Below are 23,800 nucleotides of genomic sequence, written 5' to 3'. Positions count from 1 at the left end.
AAGCCAATGCTTCGGAGGAAGATAAAATCAAAGCGATGATGTTGCAATGTGGCCGTGAATACGAAACAATCGGTTCCGTGAAGAAACCTCTGGGTCCACCACCTCCGTCTTATACCTGTTTTCGTTGTGGTGTCCCTGGTCATCATATTAAGAGTTGCCCAACAAACAGGGATAAGAACTTTGAATGTGGCCGGAGAATCAGAAGGAGCACTGGAATTCCTACCAGTTTTCTGACTGAGGTGAAAGATGCTCACACGAAGGGTGCAATGCTCACGAGCACTGGAAAATACGCAGTTCCAACCCTAGATGCAGAGGCCTATGGGATCGGGAAGAATGAGAAGCCACCCTTCTTACCAGATGAACAGTCGTCGTCATCATCGTCGTTGTCGTCATCGTCATCTTCATCATCATCTTCACCAGAAGAAGAAAATCCTGTTCCGGAGGAGCTCCTGTGCCTCATCTGCAAGGACATCATGGTGGATGCTGCTATCATCCCCTGCTGTGGAAACAGTTACTGTGACGAATGCATTAGGACAGCACTCCTGGAATCAGATGAACATACGTGTCCAACATGTCGTCAGAACGATGTTTCTCCGGACGCTTTAACTGCCAACCAGTGTTTAAGACAGGCTGTTAATAACTTCGAAAATGGAACTGGCTATACCAAAGGAGCTCACAGCAAACGCTTCCCTCCACCCCCACCCCCAATACCACCACTGAGACTGCTGATTCAGAGGAGCCGGCAGCCTCTGGTGGGAACTCGGGTAGGGAGACAGCAGGATCCTCTGCGGATCCCAGTGACATCTTCCTCAGCACTCCCAGCTCCCTCCGTATGTTGGTTAACTTCAAGTCCGCCCCCCTTGGCTCCCTCTTTGCCTGGAACTGCATCCTCTGTGCCAGCACCGGTACCTGATTTGACTGCCTCAGTGTCTGTACCAGTCCATTTGGAAAAGTCAGATGGCCCTTTGCGGGATTCGGCTGATCAATTATCGCCAGCCGCAGCGGTGGAACCAGAACATTCCAAGGGAGCCTCCTGGGTTGCAACTGCTGCTCTTACTGAGGAAAAGGGTCACGAGGTGCCTGTCCTTGCAACTCCGTCTCCCTTGGCACAGTCATCATTGCAGGGCCAGGGGATCCCCACAACTGGTCCGGTCAGCCAAAATGCTGCTACTCCTGCAGGTGGTGGACCACCAGGTTGGGGACATTTCAGGGAGCTTGGCTACCCGGTTCCTCCACCACAGCCAGTCAGAAGAGGGGAAGGAAGTTGTTACAGGAGCACAGAGTGCCACAGGCCACAGCACAGCCCAAGATCCCAGAGGGTTCAAGGCCCATCCCTGGCAGCAACTCCAGTCTCTGTGCCCCTTCCTCCAGGTGTCCCTCCCGCACACTTCTCTCCTGGCTTCCCTCCTGAGCAGCCCCCGCCTTCAGGATATAGTGTCCCTTGCCCAGGGTTTCCACCAGCTCCTGCCACTCTATGGAAACCTTTGGTATGGTCGTCAGGAGTGCAGACTGCTCACCCAAACCCCATGCCTCCAACACCAACACGGCTTTTGTCCAGGGAAGAATTCTATAGAGAGCAACGACGACTGAGGGAAGAGGAGAAGAAGAAGTCCAGGCTAGATGAGTTCACCAATGGCTTTCTTGAGGCGTTGTCAGGGTGTGAAAAGATTCAGAGGAAGCCAGGGCACTCCTTTTCCAGGTCTAAATCTCCCTGGACTGGTTCATCGGATTCCAGAAGTCCCTTTGCTTCTTCCTCAAAGTCAAGATCTGGCTCCACACGGTCAAGATCTTCCTCTGGATCCTGCAGCCGCCCACACTCTGGCTTCTCTTCACCATCACCTCGGTACCCCAGGAGAGGCAGAGGCGAGAGCCGTCCTCACGGTTCAGGGTCCAGGTCTCGACGATGTCATGGATCTAGGTCAAGGTCCCCTCCACACAGACGTTATCGTTCACGCTCAAGATCTCCTCAGAGAAGGTCCACTCCCTGTGACATCCAAACCTATTAAGGGCAGAGCGTCGTCGTCGTCAACCTTAGAGACCACTTTGAGAAAGAGCGCTCCCGGGAATGGGAGGGGAAATGCCTACCCACAGTGGTACAACAAGGACTACCGAGGGGATGCTGTGGGGGCACAGGCTAGACCCTCAGCTACCAGAGAAGACTTGTCTCCATAGAGACTTTCACCTCTTAATATCAGCAATTCACCCTTCACAAGGGAGCCCAGAGAACACTGTGCTCCTGGACAAAGTCATAGACACAGAAATCGAGGCGGCAACTATCCAGGAAAGCTTTCCATGCAGAGAGAGTCACAATCGCAGAGATAACATCAAATGGAAAAGGGACGTGTCTGCTATAGCCAAGAAAGAAAATGTTTTCAAACCTTCTAAAGGACCCTGAGAGCAGGTGGATGGGGAGCGTGAAAACTCTCCTAGGTCTGAACCTCCCCTTCAAAAAGCCAAAGAGCAGGCTGCAAAGACTGACTCTATGAAACTCTGATCTTGGAGTTAGCTGTATTGGGAGTGATGGCAGGATATCCTTGAGACCAGTTTCTTGGACTGGGTGTCTTGAGGGCAGCACCTAGCCTAGCATCTGATACTGTCTATTTTAACAATAACAGTGTTAAAAGAGGGCAAGGGAACGTGATCCTATCAGCTTGAGAGATGGAAAAATAAAAATAAAAAGCTCCTAAACATCTCATGACCCCAGTGTATTGTTTTGTTTGCTTGTGTTTTCATTTTTGCTTATTTCCACTCCTTTTTGATATTTGATCCACACGGCAAGTTCTGTAGTCAACGTTATATCCTATGCGGCTGCTTCTTCCGTTTGACTTTTTGTAAAGCATTGCCACAGTGGTATTGTGCCTGATTGGTCACATCTGCCTTTAGTTCTACTTTTTGCGTATCCTCGCAGTAGAGCTTTGATATGGTAAATTCTTGTGTGTGTGTGTGTGTGTGTGTGTGTGTGTGTGTGTGTGTGTGTGTGTGTGTGTGTGTCTTGGGTAGCCTGGTCTCTAACTCCTCTGTAGTTGGGGGTGAGTGTGGTGATATTTTGTTTGTGCCCCAATCAAAAAAGCTTGCCTGAAGATCAGAGGGCAGATCCAGTCACTAGTTCAGCACAGAGGCCAGGGACTGTTGGCACCTAACTGTAAGCCCAGCACTTGGGAGGAGGAAGCAGGAAGATCAGGGTGGGGTCGGGCCACACCCTTAATCCCAGCCCTGGGGAGGTGGAGACAGGTATATAAGGCAGATGGAGACAGGATCTCAGCTCATTCAGTCTGAGGATTCCTAGAGACGGGATCTCCCCTTTCCGGTGAGGCATTGAAAAGGTAGGTGAGAGTTGGCTGTGGATTGCCTCTTGGTCTCTCTGAACTTCGGGCATTTAGCGTCTGTGATATCTGGCTCTGGGTTTTTTACTGTTGAAACCATTTAGAACTGGTGCTACAGCTGGTGCCCAGTGTGGGGCAAGAACCCAGGACCCCAAGATAAGAGTCTCTCGCTCTACCCCACGAGCGAGCTAGCTCTCTTGTGAGGCAGCATCTTTGAAGACAGGAGTTCAATCAAGGTCCTGGGGTGGACTTGAGAGCCAGCTGCAAACGCCAGGGTTCAGAGCGGCGCCCAGCCCACAGAATCCTCTGCCACCATGCCCTGTGTGCACTATAAATTTTCCTCTAAACTCAGCTATGACATGATCGTCTTTGATGGGCTCCATATCTCCCTCTGCGATTTAAAGAAGCAGATTATGGGCAGAGAAAAGCTGAAGGCTGCCAATAGCGATCTGCGGATCTTCAACGCAGAGACTGAAGAAGAATATACTGATGACAGTGCGCCAGTTCCTAAATACTCTTCTGTGATTGTCAGAAGAGTTCCTAGTGGAGGCGTTAAGTCGGCAAGGAAGACACACGCTCTATGTAGAACTGAACCAGCGATGGGAACCACACAGGCAACCGTCGACTCTTGTGCATCTATTTCTCTGGCCCAGCTGACAGAGACTGCCAATCTGGCTGAAGCCAATGCTTCGGAGGAAGATAAAATCAAAGCGATGATGTTGCAATGTGGCCGTGAATACGACCCAATCGGTTCCGTGAAGAAACCTCTGGGTCCACCACCTCCGTCTTATACCTGTTTTCGTTATGGTGTCCCTGGTCATCATATTAAGAGTTGCCCAACAAACGGAGATAAGAACTTTGAATGTGGCCGGAGAATCAGAAGGAGCACTGGAATTCCTACCAGTTTTCTGACTGAGGTGAAAGATGCTCACACGAAGGGTGCAATGCTCACGAGCACTGGAAAATACGCAATCCCAACCCTAGATGCAGAGGCCTATGGGATCGGGAAGAATGAGAAGCCACCCTTCTTACCAGATGAACAGTCGTCGTCATCGTCATCTTCATCATCATCTTCACCAGAAGAAGAAAATCCTGTTCCGGAGGAGCTCCTGTGCCTCATCTGCAAGGACATCATGGTGGATGCTGCTATCATCCCCTGCTGTGGAAACAGTTACTGTGATGAATGCATTAGGAAAGCACTCCTGGAATCAGATGAACATAGGTGTCCAACATGTCGTCAGAACGATGTTTCTCCGGACGCTTTAACTGCCAACCAGTGTTTAAGACAGGCTGTTAATAACTTCGGAAATGGAACTGGCTATACCAAAGGACCTGGCAAACACTTCCCTCCACCCCCACCCCCAATACCACCACCGAGACCGCTGATTCAGAGGAGCAGGCAGCCTCTGGTGGGGACTCTGGTACGGAGACAGCAGGATCCTCTGCGGATCCCAGTGACATCTTCCTCAGCACTCCCAGCTCCCTCTGTATGTTGGTTAACTTCAAGTCCGCCCCCCTTGGCTCCCTCTTTGCCTGGAACTGCATCCTCTGTGCCAGCTCCGGTACCTGATTTGACTGCTGCAGTGTCTGTACCAGTCCATTTGGAAAAGTCAGATGGCCCTTTGCGGGATTCAGCTGATCAATTATCGCCAGCTGCAGCGGTGGAACCAGAACATTCCAAGGGAGCCTCCTGGGTTGCAACTGCTGCTCTTACTGAGGAAAAGGGTCACGAGGTGCCTGTCCTTGCAACTCCGTCTCGCTTGGCACAGTCATCATTGCAGGGCCAGGGGATCCCCACAGCTGGTCCGGTCAGCCAAAATGCTGCTGCTCCTGCAGGTGGTGGACCACCAGGTTGGGGACATTTCAGGGAGCTTGGCGACCCGGTTCTTCCACCACAGCCAGTCAGAAGAGGGGAAGGAAGTTGTTACAGGAGCACAGAGCACCACAGGCCACAGCACAGCCCAAGATCCCAGAGGGCTCAAGGCCCATCCCTGGCAGCAACTCCAGTCTCTGTGCCTGTTCCTCCAGGTGTCCCTCCCCCACACTTCTCTCCTGGCTTCCCTCCTGAACAGCCCCCGCCTTCAGGATATAGTGTCCATTGCCCAGGGTTTCCACCAGCTCCTGCCACTCTATGGAAACCTTTGGTATGGTCATCAGGAGTGCAGACTGCTCACCCAAACCCCATGCCTCCAACACCAACACGGCTTTTGTCCAGGGAAGAATTCTATAGAGAGCAACGACGACTGAGGGAAGAGGAGAAGAAGAAGTCCGGGCTAGATGAGTTCACCAATGGCTTTCTTGAGGCGTTGTCGGGGTGTGAAAAGATTCAGAGGAAGCCAGGGCACTCCTTCTCCAGGTCTAAATCTCCCTGGACTGGCTCATCGGATTCAAGAAGTCCCTTTGCTTCTTCCTCAAAGTCAAGATCTGGCTCCACACGGTCAAGCTCTTCCTCTGGATCCTGCAGCCGCCCACACTCTGGCTTCTCTTCACCATCACCTCGGTACCCCAGGAGAGGCAGAGGCGAGAGCCGTCCTCACGGTTCAGGGTCCAGATCTCGACGATGTCATGGATCTAGGTCAAGGTCTCCTCCACACAGACGTTATCGTTCACGCTCAAGATCTCCTCAGAGAAGGTCCACTCCCTGTGACATCCAAACCTATTAAGGGCAGAGCGTCGTCGTCGTCAACCTTAGAGACCACTTTGAGAAAGAGCGCTCCCGGGAATGGGAGGGGAAATGCCTACCCACAGTGGTACAACAAGGACTACCGAGGGGATGCTGTGGGGGCACAGGCTAGACCCTCAGCTACCAGAGAAGACTTGTCTCCATAGAGACTTTCACCTCTTAATATCAGCAATTCACCCTTCACAAGGGAGCCCAGAGAACACTGTGCTCCTGGACAAAGTCATAGACTCAGAAATCGAGGAGACAACTATCCAGGAAAGCTTTCCATGCAGAGAGAGTCACAATCGCAGAGATAACATCAAATGGAAAAGGGACGTGTCTGCTATAGCCAAGAAAGAAAATGTTTTCAAACCTTCTAAAGGACCCTGAGAGCAGGTGGATGGGGAGCGTGAAAACTCTCTTAGGTCTGAACCTCCCCTTCCAAAAGCCAAAGAGCAGGCTGCAAAGACTGACTCTATGAAACTCTGATCTTGGAGCTAGCTGTATTGGGAGTGATGGCAGGATATCCTTGAGACCAGTTTCTTGGACTGGGTGTCTTGAGGGCAGCACCTAGCCTAGCATCTGATACTGTCTATTTTAACAAAAACATTGTTAAAAGAGGGCAAGGGAACGTGATCCTATCAGCTTGAGAGATGGAAAAATAAAAATAAAAAGCTCCTAAACATCTCATGACCCCAGTGTATTGTTTTGTTTGCTTGTGTTTTCATTTTTGCTTATTTCCACTCCTTTTTGATATTTGATCCACACGGCAAGTTCTTTAGTCAACGTTATATCCTATGCGGCTGCTTCTTCCATTTGACTTTTTGTAAAGCATTGCCACAGTGGTATTGTGCCTGATTGGTCACATCTGCCTTTAGTTCTACTTTTTGCGTATCCTCGCAGTAGAGCTTTGATATGGTAAATTCTGTGTGTGTGTGTGTGTGTGTGTGTGTGTGTGTGTGTGTGTGTGTGTATGTGTGTGTGTGTCTTGGGTAGCCTGGTCTCTAACTCCTCTGTAGTTGGAAGTGAGTGTGGTGATATTTTGTTTGTGCCCCAATCAAAAAAGCTTGCCTGAAGATCAGAGGGCAGATCCAGTCACTAGTTCAGCACAGAGGCCAGGGACTGTTGGCACCTAACTCTAAGCCCAGCACTTGGGAGGAGGAAGCAGGAAGATCAGGGTGGGGTCGGGCCACACCCTTAATCCCAGCCCTGGGGAGGTGGAGACAGGTATATAAGGCAGATGGAGACAGGATCTCAGCTCATTCAGTCTGAGGATTCCTAGAGACGGGATCTCCCCCTTTCAGCTGAGGCTTTGAAAAGGTAGGTGAGAGTTGGCTGTGGATTGCCTCTTGGTCTCTCTGAACTTCGGGCATTTAGCGTCTGTGATATCTGGCTCTGGGCTTTTTACTGTTGAAACCATTTAGAACTGGTGCTACAGCTGGTGCCCAGTGTGGGGCAAGAACCCAGGACCCCAAGATAAGAGTCTCTCGCTCTACCCCACGAGCGAGCTAGCTCTCTTGTGAGGCAGCATCTTTGAAGACAGGAGTTCAATCAAGGTCCCGGGGTGGACTTGAGAGCCAGCTGCAAACGCCAGGGTTCAGAGCGGCGCCCAGCCCACAGAATCCTCTGCCACCATGCCCTGTGTGCACTATAAATTTTCCTCTAAACTCAGCTATGACATGATCGTCTTTGATGGGCTCCATATCTCCCTCTGCGACTTAAAGAAGCAGATTATGGGCAGAGAAAAGCTGAAGGCTGCCAATAGCGATCTGCGGATCTTCAACGCAGAGACTGAAGAAGAATATACTGATGACAGTGCGCCAGTTCCTAAATACTCTTCTGTGATTGTCAGAAGAGTTCCTAGTGGAGGCGTTAAGTCGGCAAGGAAGACACACGCTCTGTGTAGAACTGAACCAGCGATGGGAACCACACAGGCAACCGATGACTCTTGTGCATCTATTTCTCTGGCCCAGCTGACAGAGACTGCCAATCTGGCTGAAGCCAATGCTTCGGAGGAAGATAAAATCAAAGCGATGATGTTGCAATGTGGCCGTGAATACGAAACAATCGGTTCCGTGAAGAAACCTCTGGGTCCACCACCTCCGTCTTATACCTGTTTTCGTTGTGGTGTCCCTGGTCATCATATTAAGAGTTGCCCAACAAACGGGGATAAGAACTTTGAATGTGGCCGGAGAATCAGAAGGAGCACTGGAATTCCTACCAGTTTTCTGACTGAGGTGAAAGATGCTCACACGAAGGGTGCATTGCTCACGAGCACTGGAAAATACACAATCCCAACCCTAGATGCAGAGGCCTATGGGATCGGGAAGAAAGAGAAGCCACCCTTCTTACCAGATGAACGGTCGTCGTCATCTCATCATCATCATCACCAGAAGAAGAAAATCCTGTTCCGGAGGAGCTCCTGTGCCTCATCTGCAAGGACATCATGGTGGATGCTGCTATCATCCCCTGCTGTGGAAACAGTTACTGTGACGAATGCATTAGGACAGCACTCCTGGAATCAGATGAACATACGTGTCCAACATGTCGTCAGAACGATGTTTCTCCGGACGCTTTAACTGCCAACCAGTGTTTAAGACAGGCTGTTAATAACTTCGGAAATGGAACTGGCTATACCAAAGGACCTGGCAAACGCTTCCCTCCACCCCCACCCCCAATACCACCACCGAGACCGCTGATTCAGAGGAGCAGGCAGCCTCTGGTGGGAACTCGGGTAGGGAGACAGCAGGATCCTCTGCGGATCCCAGTGACATCTTCCTCAGCACTCCCAGCTCCCTCTGTATGTTGGTTAACTTCAAGTCCGCCCCCCTTGGCTCCCTCTTTGCCTGGAACTGCATCCTCTGTGCCAGCTCCGGTACCTGATTTGACTGCTGCAGTGTCTGTACCAGTCCATTTGGAAAAGTCAGATGGCCCTTTGCGGGATTCAGCTGATCAATTATCGCCAGCTGCAGCGGTGGAACCAGAACATTCCAAGGGAGCCTCCTGGGTTGCAACTGCTGCTCTTACTGAGGAAAAGGGTCACGAGGTGCCTGTCCTTGCAACTCCGTCTAGCTTGGCACAGTCATCATTGCAGGGCCAGGGGATCCCCACAGCTGGTCCGGTCAGCCAAAATGCTGCTGCTCCTGCAGGTGGTGGACCACCAGGTTGGGGACATTTCAGGGAGCTTGGCGACCCGGTTCTTCCACCACAGCCAGTCAGAAGAGGGGAAGGAAGTTGTTACAGGAGCACAGAGCGCCACAGGCCACAGCACAGCCCAAGATCCCAGAGGGCTCAAGGCCCATCCCTGGCAGCAACTCCAGTCTCTGTGCCTGTTCCTCCAGGTGTCCCTCCCCCACACTTCTCTCCTGGCTTCCCTCCTGAACAGCCCCCGCCTTCAGGATATAGTGTCCATTGCCCAGGGTTTCCACCAGCTCCTGCCACTCTATGGAAACCTTTGGTATGGTCATCAGGAGTGCAGACTGCTCACCCAAACCCCATGCCTCCAACACCAACACGGCTTTTGTCCAGGGAAGAATTCTATAGAGAGCAACGACGACTGAGGGAAGAGGAGAAGAAGAAGTCCGGGCTAGATGAGTTCACCAATGGCTTTCTTGAGGCGTTGTCGGGGTGTGAAAAGATTCAGAGGAAGCCAGGGCACTCCTTCTCCAGGTCTAAATCTCCCTGGACTGGCTCATCGGATTCAAGAAGTCCCTTTGCTTCTTCCTCAAAGTCAAGATCTGGCTCCACACGGTCAAGCTCTTCCTCTGGATCCTGCAGCCGCCCACACTCTGGCTTCTCTTCACCATCACCTCGGTACCCCAGGAGAGGCAGAGGCGAGAGCCGTCCTCACGGTTCAGGGTCCAGATCTCGACGATGTCATGGATCTAGGTCAAGGTCTCCTCCACACAGACGTTATCGTTCACGCTCAAGATCTCCTCAGAGAAGGTCCACTCCCTGTGACATCCAAACCTATTAAGGGCAGAGCGTCGTCGTCGTCAACCTTAGAGACCACTTTGAGAAAGAGCGCTCCCGGGAATGGGAGGGGAAATGCCTACCCACAGTGGTACAACAAGGACTACCGAGGGGATGCTGTGGGGGCACAGGCTAGACCCTCAGCTACCAGAGAAGACTTGTCTCCATAGAGACTTTCACCTCTTAATATCAGCAATTCACCCTTCACAAGGGAGCCCAGAGAACACTGTGCTCCTGGACAAAGTCATAGACTCAGAAATCGAGGAGACAACTATCCAGGAAAGCTTTCCATGCAGAGAGAGTCACAATCGCAGAGATAACATCAAATGGAAAAGGGACGTGTCTGCTATAGCCAAGAAAGAAAATGTTTTCAAACCTTCTAAAGGACCCTGAGAGCAGGTGGATGGGGAGCGTGAAAACTCTCTTAGGTCTGAACCTCCCCTTCCAAAAGCCAAAGAGCAGGCTGCAAAGACTGACTCTATGAAACTCTGATCTTGGAGCTAGCTGTATTGGGAGTGATGGCAGGATATCCTTGAGACCAGTTTCTTGGACTGGGTGTCTTGAGGGCAGCACCTAGCCTAGCATCTGATACTGTCTATTTTAACAAAAACATTGTTAAAAGAGGGCAAGGGAACGTGATCCTATCAGCTTGAGAGATGGAAAAATAAAAATAAAAAGCTCCTAAACATCTCATGACCCCAGTGTATTGTTTTGTTTGCTTGTGTTTTCATTTTTGCTTATTTCCACTCCTTTTTGATATTTGATCCACACGGCAAGTTCTTTAGTCAACGTTATATCCTATGCGGCTGCTTCTTCCATTTGACTTTTTGTAAAGCATTGCCACAGTGGTATTGTGCCTGATTGGTCACATCTGCCTTTAGTTCTACTTTTTGCGTATCCTCGCAGTAGAGCTTTGATATGGTAAATTCTTGTGTGTGTGTGTGTGTGTGTGTGTGTGTGTGTGTGTGTGTGTGTGTGTGTATGTGTGTGTGTGTCTTGGGTAGCCTGGTCTCTAACTCCTCTGTAGTTGGAAGTGAGTGTGGTGATATTTTGTTTGTGCCCCAATCAAAAAAGCTTGCCTGAAGATCAGAGGGCAGATCCAGTCACTAGTTCAGCACAGAGGCCAGGGACTGTTGGCACCTAACTCTAAGCCCAGCACTTGGGAGGAGGAAGCAGGAAGATCAGGGTGGGGTCGGGCCACACCCTTAATCCCAGCCCTGGGGAGGTGGAGACAGGTATATAAGGCAGATGGAGACAGGATCTCAGCTCATTCAGTCTGAGGATTCCTAGAGACGGGATCTCCCCCTTTCAGCTGAGGCTTTGAAAAGGTAGGTGAGAGTTGGCTGTGGATTGCCTCTTGGTCTCTCTGAACTTCGGGCATTTAGCGTCTGTGATATCTGGCTCTGGGCTTTTTACTGTTGAAACCATTTAGAACTGGTGCTACAGCTGGTGCCCAGTGTGGGGCAAGAACCCAGGACCCCAAGATAAGAGTCTCTCGCTCTACCCCACGAGCGAGCTAGCTCTCTTGTGAGGCAGCATCTTTGAAGACAGGAGTTCAATCAAGGTCCCGGGGTGGACTTGAGAGCCAGCTGCAAACGCCAGGGTTCAGAGCGGCGCCCAGCCCACAGAATCCTCTGCCACCATGCCCTGTGTGCACTATAAATTTTCCTCTAAACTCAGCTATGACATGATCGTCTTTGATGGGCTCCATATCTCCCTCTGCGACTTAAAGAAGCAGATTATGGGCAGAGAAAAGCTGAAGGCTGCCAATAGCGATCTGCGGATCTTCAACGCAGAGACTGAAGAAGAATATACTGATGACAGTGCGCCAGTTCCTAAATACTCTTCTGTGATTGTCAGAAGAGTTCCTAGTGGAGGCGTTAAGTCGGCAAGGAAGACACACGCTCTGTGTAGAACTGAACCAGCGATGGGAACCACACAGGCAACCGATGACTCTTGTGCATCTATTTCTCTGGCCCAGCTGACAGAGACTGCCAATCTGGCTGAAGCCAATGCTTCGGAGGAAGATAAAATCAAAGCGATGATGTTGCAATGTGGCCGTGAATACGAAACAATCGGTTCCGTGAAGAAACCTCTGGGTCCACCACCTCCGTCTTATACCTGTTTTCGTTGTGGTGTCCCTGGTCATCATATTAAGAGTTGCCCAACAAACGGGGATAAGAACTTTGAATGTGGCCGGAGAATCAGAAGGAGCACTGGAATTCCTACCAGTTTTCTGACTGAGGTGAAAGATGCTCACACGAAGGGTGCATTGCTCACGAGCACTGGAAAATACACAATCCCAACCCTAGATGCAGAGGCCTATGGGATCGGGAAGAAAGAGAAGCCACCCTTCTTACCAGATGAACGGTCGTCGTCATCTTCATCATCACCAGAAGAAGAAAATCCTGTTCCGGAGGAGCTCCTGTGCCTCATCTGCAAGGACATCATGGTGGATGCTGCTATCATCCCCTGCTGTGGAAACAGTTACTGTGACGAATGCATTAGGACAGCACTCCTGGAATCAGATGAACATACGTGTCCAACATGTCGTCAGAACGATGTTTCTCCGGACGCTTTAACTGCCAACCAGTGTTTAAGACAGGCTGTTAATAACTTCGGAAATGGAACTGGCTATACCAAAGGACCTGGCAAACGCTTCCCTCCACCCCCACCCCCAATACCACCACCGAGACCGCTGATTCAGAGGAGCAGGCAGCCTCTGGTGGGAACTCGGGTAGGGAGACAGCAGGATCCTCTGCGGATCCCAGTGACATCTTCCTCAGCACTCCCAGCTCCCTCTGTATGTTGGTTAACTTCAAGTCCGCCCCCCTTGGCTCCCTCTTTGCCTGGAACTGCATCCTCTGTGCCAGCTCCGGTACCTGATTTGACTGCTGCAGTGTCTGTACCAGTCCATTTGGAAAAGTCAGATGGCCCTTTGCGGGATTCAGCTGATCAATTATCGCCAGCTGCAGCGGTGGAACCAGAACATTCCAAGGGAGCCTCCTGGGTTGCAACTGCTGCTCTTACTGAGGAAAAGGGTCACGAGGTGCCTGTCCTTGCAACTCCGTCTAGCTTGGCACAGTCATCATTGCAGGGCCAGGGGATCCCCACAGCTGGTCCGGTCAGCCAAAATGCTGCTGCTCCTGCAGGTGGTGGACCACCAGGTTGGGGACATTTCAGGGAGCTTGGCGACCCGGTTCTTCCACCACAGCCAGTCAGAAGAGGGGAAGGAAGTTGTTACAGGAGCACAGAGCGCCACAGGCCACAGCACAGCCCAAGATCCCAGAGGGCTCAAGGCCCATCCCTGGCAGCAACTCCAGTCTCTGTGCCTGTTCCTCCAGGTGTCCCTCCCCCACACTTCTCTCCTGGCTTCCCTCCTGAACAGCCCCCGCCTTCAGGATATAGTGTCCATTGCCCAGGGTTTCCACCAGCTCCTGCCACTCTATGGAAACCTTTGGTATGGTCATCAGGAGTGCAGACTGCTCACCCAAACCCCATGCCTCCAACACCAACACGGCTTTTGTCCAGGGAAGAATTCTATAGAGAGCAACGACGACTGAGGGAAGAGGAGAAGAAGAAGTCCGGGCTAGATGAGTTCACCAATGGCTTTCTTGAGGCGTTGTCGGGGTGTGAAAAGATTCAGAGGAAGCCAGGGCACTCCTTCTCCAGGTCTAAATCTCCCTGGACTGGCTCATCGGATTCAAGAAGTCCCTTTGCTTCTTCCTCAAAGTCAAGATCTGGCTCCACACGGTCAAGCTCTTCCTCTGGATCCTGCAGCCGCCCACACTCTGGCTTCTCTTCACCATCACCTCGGTACCCCAGGAGAGGCAGAGGCGAGAGCCGTCCTCACGGTTCAGGGTCCAGATCTCGACGATGTCATGGATCTAGGTCAAGGTCTCCTCCACACAGACGTTATCGTTCACGCTCAAGATCTCCTCAGAGAAGGTCCACTCCCTGTGACATCCAAACCTATTAAGGGCAGAGCGTCGTCGTCGTCAACCTTAGAGACCACTTTGAGAAAGAGCGCTCCCGGGAATGGGAGGGGAAATGCCTACCCACAGTGGTAACAACAAGGACTACCGAGGGGATGCTGTGGGGGCACAGGCTAGACCCTCAGCTACCAGAGAAGACTTGTCTCCATAGAGACTTTCACCTCTTAATATCAGCAATTCACCCTTCACAAGGGAGCCCAGAGAACACTGTGCTCCTGGACAAAGTCATAGACTCAGAAATCGAGGAGACAACTATCCAGGAAAGCTTTCCATGCAGAGAGAGTCACAATCGCAGAGATAACATCAAATGGAAAAGGGACGTGTCTGCTATAGCCAAGAAAGAAAATGTTTTCAAACCTTCTAAAGGACCCTGAGAGCAGGTGGATGGGGAGCGTGAAAACTCTCTTAGGTCTGAACCTCCCCTTCCAAAAGCCAAAGAGCAGGCTGCAAAGACTGACTCTATGAAACTCTGATCTTGGAGCTAGCTGTATTGGGAGTGATGGCAGGATATCCTTGAGACCAGTTTCTTGGACTGGGTGTCTTGAGGGCAGCACCTAGCCTAGCATCTGATACTGTCTATTTTAACAAAAACATTGTTAAAAGAGGGCAAGGGAACGTGATCCTATCAGCTTGAGAGATGGAAAAATAAAAATAAAAAGCTCCTAAACATCTCATGACCCCAGTGTATTGTTTTGTTTGCTTGTGTTTTCATTTTTGCTTATTTCCACTCCTTTTTGATATTTGATCCACACGGCAAGTTCTTTAGTCAACGTTATATCCTATGCGGCTGCTTCTTCCATTTGACTTTTTGTAAAGCATTGCCACAGTGGTATTGTGCCTGATTGGTCACATCTGCCTTTAGTTCTACTTTTTGCGTATCCTCGCAGTAGAGCTTTGATATGGTAAATTCTTGTGTGTGTGTGTGTGTGTGTGTGTGTGTGTGTGTGTGTGTGTGTGTATGTGTGTGTGTGTCTTGGGTAGCCTGGTCTCTAACTCCTCTGTAGTTGGAAGTGAGTGTGGTGATATTTTGTTTGTGCCCCAATCAAAAAAGCTTGCCTGAAGATCAGAGGGCAGATCCAGTCACTAGTTCAGCACAGAGGCCAGGGACTGTTGGCACCTAACTCTAAGCCCAGCACTTGGGAGGAGGAAGCAGGAAGATCAGGGTGGGGTCGGGCCACACCCTTAATCCCAGCCCTGGGGAGGTGGAGACAGGTATATAAGGCAGATGGAGACAGGATCTCAGCTCATTCAGTCTGAGGATTCCTAGAGACGGGATCTCCCCCTTTCAGCTGAGGCTTTGAAAAGGTAGGTGAGAGTTGGCTGTGGATTGCCTCTTGGTCTCTCTGAACTTCGGGCATTTAGCGTCTGTGATATCTGGCTCTGGGCTTTTTACTGTTGAAACCATTTAGAACTGGTGCTACAGCTGGTGCCCAGTGTGGGGCAAGAACCCAGGACCCCAAGATAAGAGTCTCTCGCTCTACCCCACGAGCGAGCTAGCTCTCTTGTGAGGCAGCATCTTTGAAGACAGGAGTTCAATCAAGGTCCCGGGGTGGACTTGAGAGCCAGCTGCAAACGCCAGGGTTCAGAGCGGCGCCCAGCCCACAGAATCCTCTGCCACCATGCCCTGTGTGCACTATAAATTTTCCTCTAAACTCAGCTATGACATGATCGTCTTTGATGGGCTCCATATCTCCCTCTGCGACTTAAAGAAGCAGATTATGGGCAGAGAAAAGCTGAAGGCTGCCAATAGCGATCTGCGGATCTTCAACGCAGAGACTGAAGAAGAATATACTGATGACAGTGCGCCAGTTCCTAAATACTCTTCTGTGATTGTCAGAAGAGTTCCTAGTGGAGGCGTTAAGTCGGCAAGGAAGACACACGCTCTGTGTAGAACTGAACCAGCGATGGGAACCACACAGGCAACCGATGACTCTTGTGCATCTATTTCTCTGGCCCAGCTGACAGAGACTGCCAATCTGGCTGAAGCCAATGCTTCGGAGGAAGATAAAATCAAAGCGATGATGTTGCAATGTGGCCGTGAATACGAAACAATCGGTTCCGTGAAGAAACCTCTGGGTCCACCACCTCCGTCTTATACCTGTTTTCGTTGTGGTGTCCCTGGTCATCATATTAAGAGTTGCCCAACAAACGGGGATAAGAACTTTGAATGTGGCCGGAGAATCAGAAGGAGCACTGGAATTCCTACCAGTTTTCTGACTGAGGTGAAAGATGCTCACACGAAGGGTGCATTGCTCACGAGCACTGGAAAATACACAATCCCAACCCTAGATGCAGAGGCCTATGGGATCGGGAAGAAAGAGAAGCCACCCTTCTTACCAGATGAACGGTCGTCGTCATCTTCATCATCACCAGAAGAAGAAAATCCTGTTCCGGAGGAGCTCCTGTGCCTCATCTGCAAGGACATCATGGTGGATGCTGCTATCATCCCCTGCTGTGGAAACAGTTACTGTGACGAATGCATTAGGACAGCACTCCTGGAATCAGATGAACATAGGTGTCCAACATGTCATCAGAACGATGTTTCTCCGGATGCTTTAACTGCCAACCAGTGTTTAAGACAGGCTGTTAATAACTTCGGAAATGGAACTGGCTATACCAAAGGACCTGGCAAACGCTTCCCTCCACCCCCACCCCCAATACCACCACCGAGACCGCTGATTCAGAGGAGCTGGCAGCCTCTGGTGGGAACTCGGGTAGGGAGACAGCAGGATCCTCTGCGGATCCCAGTGACATCTTCCTCAGCACTCCCAGCTCCCTCTGTATGTTGGTTAACTTCAAGTCCGCCCCCCTTGGCTCCCTCTTTGCCTGGAACTGCATCCTCTGTGCCAGCTCCGGTACCTGATTTGACTGCCACAGTGTCTGTACCAGTCCATTTGGAAAAGTCAGATGGCCCTTTGCGGGATTCAGCTGATCAATTATCGCCAGCTGCAGCGGTGGAACCAGAACATTCCAAGGGAGCCTCCTGGGTTGCAACTGCTGCTCTTACTGAGGAAAAGGGTCACGAGGTGCCTGTCCTTGCAACTCCGTCTCCCTTGGCACAGTCATCATTGCAGGGCCAGGGGATCCCCACAACTGGTCCGGTCAGCCAAAATGCTGCTGCTCCTGCAGGTGGTGGACCACCAGGTTGGGGACATTTCAGGGAGCTTGGCGACCCGGTTCTTCCACCACAGCCAGTCAGAAGAGGGGAAGGAAGTTGTTACAGGAGCACAGAGCACCACAGGCGACAGCACAGCCCAAGATTTCAGAGGGCTCAAGGCCCATCCCTGGCAGCAACTCCAGTCTCTGTGCCCCTTCCTCCAGGTGTCCCTCCCCCACACTTCTCTCCTGGCTTCCCTCCTGAGCAGCCCCCGCCTTCAGGATATAGTGTCCCTTGCCCAGGGTTTCCACCAGCTCCTGCCACTCTATGGAAACCTTTGGTATGGTTGTCAGGAGTGCAGACTGCTCACCCAAACCCCATGCCTCCAACACCAACACGGCTTTTGTCCAGGGAAGAATTCTATAGAGAGCAACGACGACTGAGGGAAGAGGAGAAGAAGAAGTCCAGGCTAGATGAGTTCACCAATGGCTTTCTTGAGGCGTTGTCGGGGTGTGAAAAGATTCAGAGGAAGCCAGGGCACTCCTTCTCCAGGTCTAAATCTCCCTGGACTGGTTCATCGGATTCAAGAAGTCCCTTTGCTTCTTCCTCAAAGTCAAGATCTGGCTCCACACGGTCAAGCTCTTCCTCTGGATCCTGCAGCCACCCACACTCTGGCTTCTCTTCACCATCACCTCGGTACCCCAGGAGAGGCAGAGGCGAGAGCCGTCCTCACGGTTCAGGGTCCAGGTCTCGACGATGTCATGGATCTAGGTCAAGGTCCCCTCCACACAGATGTTATCGTTCACGCTCAAGATCTCCTCAGAGAAGGTCCACTCCCTGTGACATCCAAACCTATTAAGTGCAGAGCGTCATCCTTGTCGTCGTCCATCTTAGAGACCTCTTTGAGAAAGAACGCTCCCGGGAATGGGAGGGGAAATGCCTACCCACAGTGGTACAACAAGGACTACCGAGGGGATGCTGTTGGGGCACAGGCTAGACCCTCAGCTACCAGAGAAGGCTTGTCTCCATAGAGACTTTCACCTCTTAATATCAGCAATTCACCCTTCCCAAGGGAGCCCAGAGAACACTGTGCTCCTGGACAAAGTCATAGACACAGAAATCGAGGAGACAACTATCCAGGAAAGCTTTCCATGCAGAGAGAGTCACAATCGCAGAGATAACATCAAACGGAAAAGGGACGTGTCTGCTATAGCCGAGAAAGAAAATGTTTTCAAACCTTCTAAAGGACCCCGAGAGCAGGTGGATGGGGAGCGTGAAAACTCTCCTAGGTCTGAACCACCCCTTCAAAAAGCCAAAGAGCATCCTGCAAAGACTGACTCTATAAAACTCTGATCTTGGAGCTAGCTGTATTGGGAGTGATGGCAGGATATCCTTGAGACCAGTTTCTTGGACTGGGTGTCTTGAGGGCAGCACCTAGCCTAGCATCTGATACCGTCTATTTTAAAAAAAACATTGTTAAAAGAAGGCAACGGAACATGATCCTATCAGCTTGAGAGATGGAAAAATAAAAATAAAAAGCTCCTAATCCCAGTGTATTGTTTTGTTTGCTTGTGTTTTCATTTTTGCTTATTTCCACTCTTTTTTGATATTTGATCCACACGGCTAGTTCTGTAGTCAACTTTATATCCTATGTGGCTGCTTCTTCCATTTGACGTTTTGTAAAGCATTGCCACAGTGGTATTGTGCCTGATTGGTCACATCTGCCTTTAGTTGTTCCAATTGTGTATCCTAGCATTAGAGCTGGATATCAAAAATTCTTTTTTAAATAAGAGTTTTATATATGCTGGTGTCTAACTCCTTTGTTGCTGAAGATGAGTGTGTGAACACCATCTTAAAAAACCCTAGTTGAGGCTCCCACTATTGACTCTGTAAATCTTCAGAAGAATGATAACATCACTGGACGTCCCAGAGAATCCCACTCTAAATCTGGGATGGACTTCAGGAGTCAAAGCCAGTCAAGAAGGAACTATTGAAAACGGACTGTTCCAAGGGCATGAAGTTAGGAAAGCCAGCCAATAAGGAAGAATAGGCTAAGAAGCCTGAGACACATCATCTACTTGGTGGCAAGAAAAACAAAGAAAAAGAAAAACTAAACAAAAGAATTTTGAGTCATCGTCCTTGAAAATCTCTGAAGTAGAACGAGCTGAAATAGTGAAACTGTCACCAAAGCAGAAAATAGAAGGTGATGTTAAAAAACTAGAAAGGACCCCAGAAAAGGACATGCTTGTATCATTAACTGCCCTAGCCAAAACCATCAAACTCGACAGAGAAACGAAAAAAAATTGGAAGTGCAGAAAATACATCTACTTCAAAGGAACTCTCTGAAGAATTGCAGTCGATGTGTAGCAAAATTAAAGAGGAAAACGTCAAGGGAAAGGCCAAGGGGAAAGTAGCTGGGACTGAAGGCTCCAGCTCTACGTTTTTGGATTACACCAGTACAAGCAAGCTCAACTGGAGGCAGTCCTGTGTGAAAATCTGACGACAATACAGATACAGAGAGAACAGTCATTAAACCTATGGAGGAGTAGAACCATGATAATACAGCTCCTGCTGAAGATGTTATAATTATCCAGGATCCTCAATCTGAATGGGATCAAGATGACTTCAATTCTGAAGAAGAAGATGTGAAATCCACAGAACCTATACACAGTTTATATATTATAAACTATACACAGTTTATATATTATAAAATTGATTACCACTAGGCCATCATATCTAGTCAAGTACACTTAGAAAAAACGTGAGCAGTCAGAGAAAATACAGAAGCTCACAAAAAAGGTGACCCATGAGGTCAGAAGCTCAACAGTCTCTCTGTCCAGTGAGAAGGAGAGAACCAAAGACAGGGATCACTCAGTGCTAGAAATGGAAATCTCTGACAAGAGAAAGAGCAGCACCTTGCCAGAGATGGAAAGCACCAAGGAATGTCTGAGTGAACAGGGAAATTCTAAGACTCTGTCTCAGACTTCTAAAGAGCCTAGGACCTCAGCTAAGCATGAATCCCTTCATGGTTCCTCCAAGAAAGACTTCACTCCCAGTAGAGACAAGAAAATGGACTGTGACAGCGGAGAGGATTGCCGTTCAGAGCAGAGATGGGAGAAGGGAGTTAGCAAGAAGGAAGGACTCCCTCCTGGAGTAAACATTCCTCAGCTGGACAGAAAAGTGAGCCAAGAAAGAAAGAGATTTGCCTAAAAAGGGGACAGAGTCCAAAAAAAGTAATTTTACTCCCCCAAGAGACAAAAAGCCTCATGGTCATCAAGCCACCTGTGATACCAAATGGTTAAGTTAAGAAGCAAAGTCTGTATATATTCTTATATTCATTCTAAATAAATTATTTTTGTATTAGACCAAAAAGCAGAAATGTGATATTTTGTTTGTACTCTGACAAATAAAGCTTGCCTGAGGTTTCAGGCCACCCTGGGCTATATCAGATTGAACCAGTCTAAAAGGGAAACAGAGCTAGGCAGTGGTGGTAGCTCACACCTTTAATCCCAGCTCTAGGGAGCTGGAGAAAGAAATATAAGGCGGGTGGAGACAGGATCTCACTCCAGTCAGTCTGAGTATTCATAGAAACAGGATCTCCCCTTTCAGCTGAGGAGTTGGCAAGGGGAGAGGTAGCTGTGACTTGCTCCTTTGTCTCTCTGATCTTTCAGCATTTCCTCTGATATCTGGCTCTGGGTTTTTACTATTAAAAGAAAGTAGAATTCGAGTGACAGTTGACCTTGAACTTGTACTCCAGAAGTGGAGGCAGGAGGATTAGGAGTTCTAGCCCATCCTTGGCTATAGTTATTTGGAGGCTGGCACAGGCTAAATGAGATCTTGTCTCACACACACAAACAAAAGAAGTGAAGTACACATCAGACAGTGACCCAGGATCTTGAGGGTGGTGAGCAGTGCTTGATGCTTTTGCAGAGGACCTGGGTTCGGTTCCAGCACCCACTGGATGTCTCACAACCATCTCTAAGTTCAGTTCCAGGGTATCTGATACTCTATTCTGGCCCCCAGAGGTTCCTGCATATACATGGTCACACAAACCCATGCATGCAAACACATATATACACAAATTAAAAATTCAATCTTTTATAAATTATATTAAAACTTTTCTTTTGTGTAGGGTTGGGGATCGTGCCATGTGCTGTGGAGTTCAGAGGACAACTTGTAACACACATTACCAGTTTCTACCTTGTCAGTCCCAAAGAAGGATGGAACTCAGGTGTGGGCTTGGTGGCAGGCACCTTTAAACCCAGAGCCATCTTACAGGCAAAGCAATAAATAAATACATCTTGAAAAAAACAAACAAGAGAAGAAAGGGGATGTCTGGGCCTGGTGACAATCACTTTTTAATCCAGGCACCCAGGAAGTAGAGGCAGGCAGATCATTGAGTTAAGGCCCCCTGGTCAACACAGTAAGACTCTGTTTCTTTGTGGTTTTTATTTTTATTTTTTTATTTTTCTGTCGGCCATCCCCTGGCGGTGGATGGGTCCTGCAGAGGGTGTAAGGAGTCAGTGGGAGAAGGAAGTGAGCTAGGCAATGGTGGTCGGGAGAATCTTGCAGCCTGACTGACTAGCAGCCAGAGTGCTTCTTTATTTATACAGAATTTAGTTAGCAGGGATACATTCATGGTGTTCCAAAATATGGATCATATTGTTTTTGTTTTTGGACATGTGTTTTACTTCCTTTTGCTCATCTTTTAGTCATTATTAATAAACTATGACAGAATAGAGTTATCATTTTCAATCATTTTCCCTCAAGTTTTGACATCATTAATAAAGAGTTATCATTCTTACTCATTAACCCAATAACCCAATTTTTGAGAATCTAGAGGCATATGACAGCCTGTGCTCAGGTCGGTTGTTTTTTTTTGCTTTAAGGACATTAGACCAAAACAAAATCTTTAACCACCCTGGGCATTTTGCCATGTCCCAAGCAGTGTATTATTAACTCTTAGTGGTCAGAGTGGCCAGGAAAAATCCTCAGGCCAAAACTGCTGCAGTTATTATTTAAATTCTGGCATAATACAATCAATATTCACATTTATATCATTATAGAATTTGTCTATATGTCTAATCCTGGCATTCTGTTGTTCCTTGGTCATATGACCTTATAGTGGCTCTACATGAGCTAACTTCTAAGAGAGGGAAGTCCTGACACCTCATACGGTTATCATCTTTCCACTCTATACTTTACTTATCAATATATCTCTATGTAGGGCAGAGTTGTATGTCACGTAATTGTCTGAGTGTACAGTGGGAAGAGCCTTATAATCTGAACTGTGGACAATTCCTCTAGCCCACTGAATCTTGTTGACCTTTTTAATTTTACTTTGTTTTGAATATCTTGTTCCTGAGTAAGTACAGGGACAAATGTTTCAAGAATGTCTCATAGCCTCATAAAGAGACTTCTGGCTTCTTCTTTATTGGTCACAACCTCCAAGGCATAAGAAAGACCTTCAAGTAGATAAAGATATCTCCCTCCAAGTGTGTGTGTGGGAAAGATAGTATGTTCAGGACTTTCCTGGATAAGCTTAGAAGCAGCATTCCTGGGAGAAGGCATAAATGATTTATAAGGAATTTCCCATCAATCCAATATCCTCAAATTGTACACATATTAAAATTACCCCAAGTATGTAACAGGTAGAGATGAAAACCAATGGTGGCATGGCATCCATCATGTGGCTCGGCTTTGCTGGATCTTTGTCAAGCAGCTGTGCGGGCTTTATGACTTCTGCCATTCCATTTAGTTATGGCTGTGCCATTTTTCTTTTTCTCTGGGGTGGGGTTCAAGACATGGTTTATCTGTGTAGCCCTGGCTGTCCTGGAACTCTGTAGACCAGGCTGGCCTCCAACTCACATAGATCCATCTGCCTCTGGCCCCTGACTGCTAGCATTAAACTCATGTGCTTCGACTGCTCAGCCTGGAGAGCCTTTTTCAATCTAGTAAAGTTGAGTCTATAAATTCTAAAACCTATGACTCCTTCTTGACATAGTCTTAGACATAGGCCCGGTCAAGCGTAGTTATCCTACAAGAAACTACTAATATTCCTGTAGGCCTGGTTCATGAGCCCTCTGCTTCAATGTCCTCTCAGCAAGGTGTTTGATTCTCCTAGAGGTTCGTAAGGACCCAATGTCCTGCACTGTTTATTCTTGATTTCTAGCAAGGTGGCGAGGAGGAGTGACCTGAGTAAGATCCTTGAAAATCTCCAGGACACCATCTAATCCTGCAGAGTCCATGGCTGTAACCCTCGGAATATACCCTTATCATTGAGAAAATGAGACTTACAGTAGAACTGTCTGCCTGTTAGGAATTATTTTCCCACTGGGCAGCAATATAGACCTGGACTTTGTTGGGACTCACCCTTGTTGCATTTATTCTTGAATGCCCTGCTCTTTTCAGGATGCAGTTATTAGTTTCAGCCACGGGGTGGCACAAACTCACTTGTTGCTAAGTGGCACCAAATGAAGGAAGGTTGGGGAAGAACCGATTTATTTACCTGATATTCCAGTGGACACGGGAAGCTACATTTCCTAGAATCCAGGTCAGATTATTGAATAAGGAAAAGAAAAAGAGATGAAAAAGTGTTAGAAATTCCAGCATTTGGGAAATGATGCAGGGGGATAGTCACATATTCAAGGCTAGCCGGCTGAACTACATAGTAAGTTCCATGCCAGTCTGAGCTACAGAGTAAGACTTGATTACAAACAAAGATGTAATGTCTAAAAAAAAATACAAACAT

At 48.9% G+C, this 23,800-nt stretch overlaps 2 protein-coding genes and 3 pseudogenes across 2 annotated transcripts; all 5 read left to right on the top strand.

Annotated features, from left to right (window-relative positions):
• The first annotated feature begins 11 nt into the window (after positions 1 to 11).
• Positions 12 to 2,395, top strand: LOC128122557 (E3 ubiquitin-protein ligase RBBP6-like; annotated as a pseudogene).
• A 1,242-nt stretch (positions 2,396 to 3,637) lies between these two features.
• LOC128122556 (E3 ubiquitin-protein ligase RBBP6-like) lies at positions 3,638 to 6,375 on the top strand. Its single transcript, XM_052758206.1, is given in 3 exon segments — positions 3,638 to 6,061; positions 6,063 to 6,272; positions 6,274 to 6,375. Coding segments are annotated over 3 exon segments (2,736 nt in total).
• Positions 6,376 to 7,594: 1,219 nt separating this feature from the next.
• On the top strand, positions 7,595 to 10,350 carry LOC128122555 (E3 ubiquitin-protein ligase RBBP6-like; annotated as a pseudogene).
• A 1,224-nt stretch (positions 10,351 to 11,574) lies between these two features.
• Positions 11,575 to 14,326, top strand: LOC128122554 (E3 ubiquitin-protein ligase RBBP6-like). The gene is given in 3 exon segments (XM_052758205.1): positions 11,575 to 14,011; positions 14,014 to 14,223; positions 14,225 to 14,326. Coding segments are annotated over 3 exon segments (2,724 nt in total). The 5' UTR covers positions 11,575 to 11,599.
• A 1,220-nt stretch (positions 14,327 to 15,546) lies between these two features.
• On the top strand, positions 15,547 to 20,356 carry LOC128122553 (E3 ubiquitin-protein ligase RBBP6-like; annotated as a pseudogene).
• Positions 20,357 to 23,800: the final 3,444 nt, after the last annotated feature.

Source organism: Peromyscus californicus, unplaced genomic scaffold (assembly GCF_007827085.1).
Source record: "Peromyscus californicus insignis strain IS unplaced genomic scaffold, ASM782708v3 Scaffold_3__1_contigs__length_106647218, whole genome shotgun sequence".
Classification (NCBI taxonomy): domain Eukaryota; kingdom Metazoa; phylum Chordata; class Mammalia; order Rodentia; family Cricetidae; genus Peromyscus; species Peromyscus californicus.
This window is presented reverse-complemented; position numbering and strand designations above follow the sequence as displayed.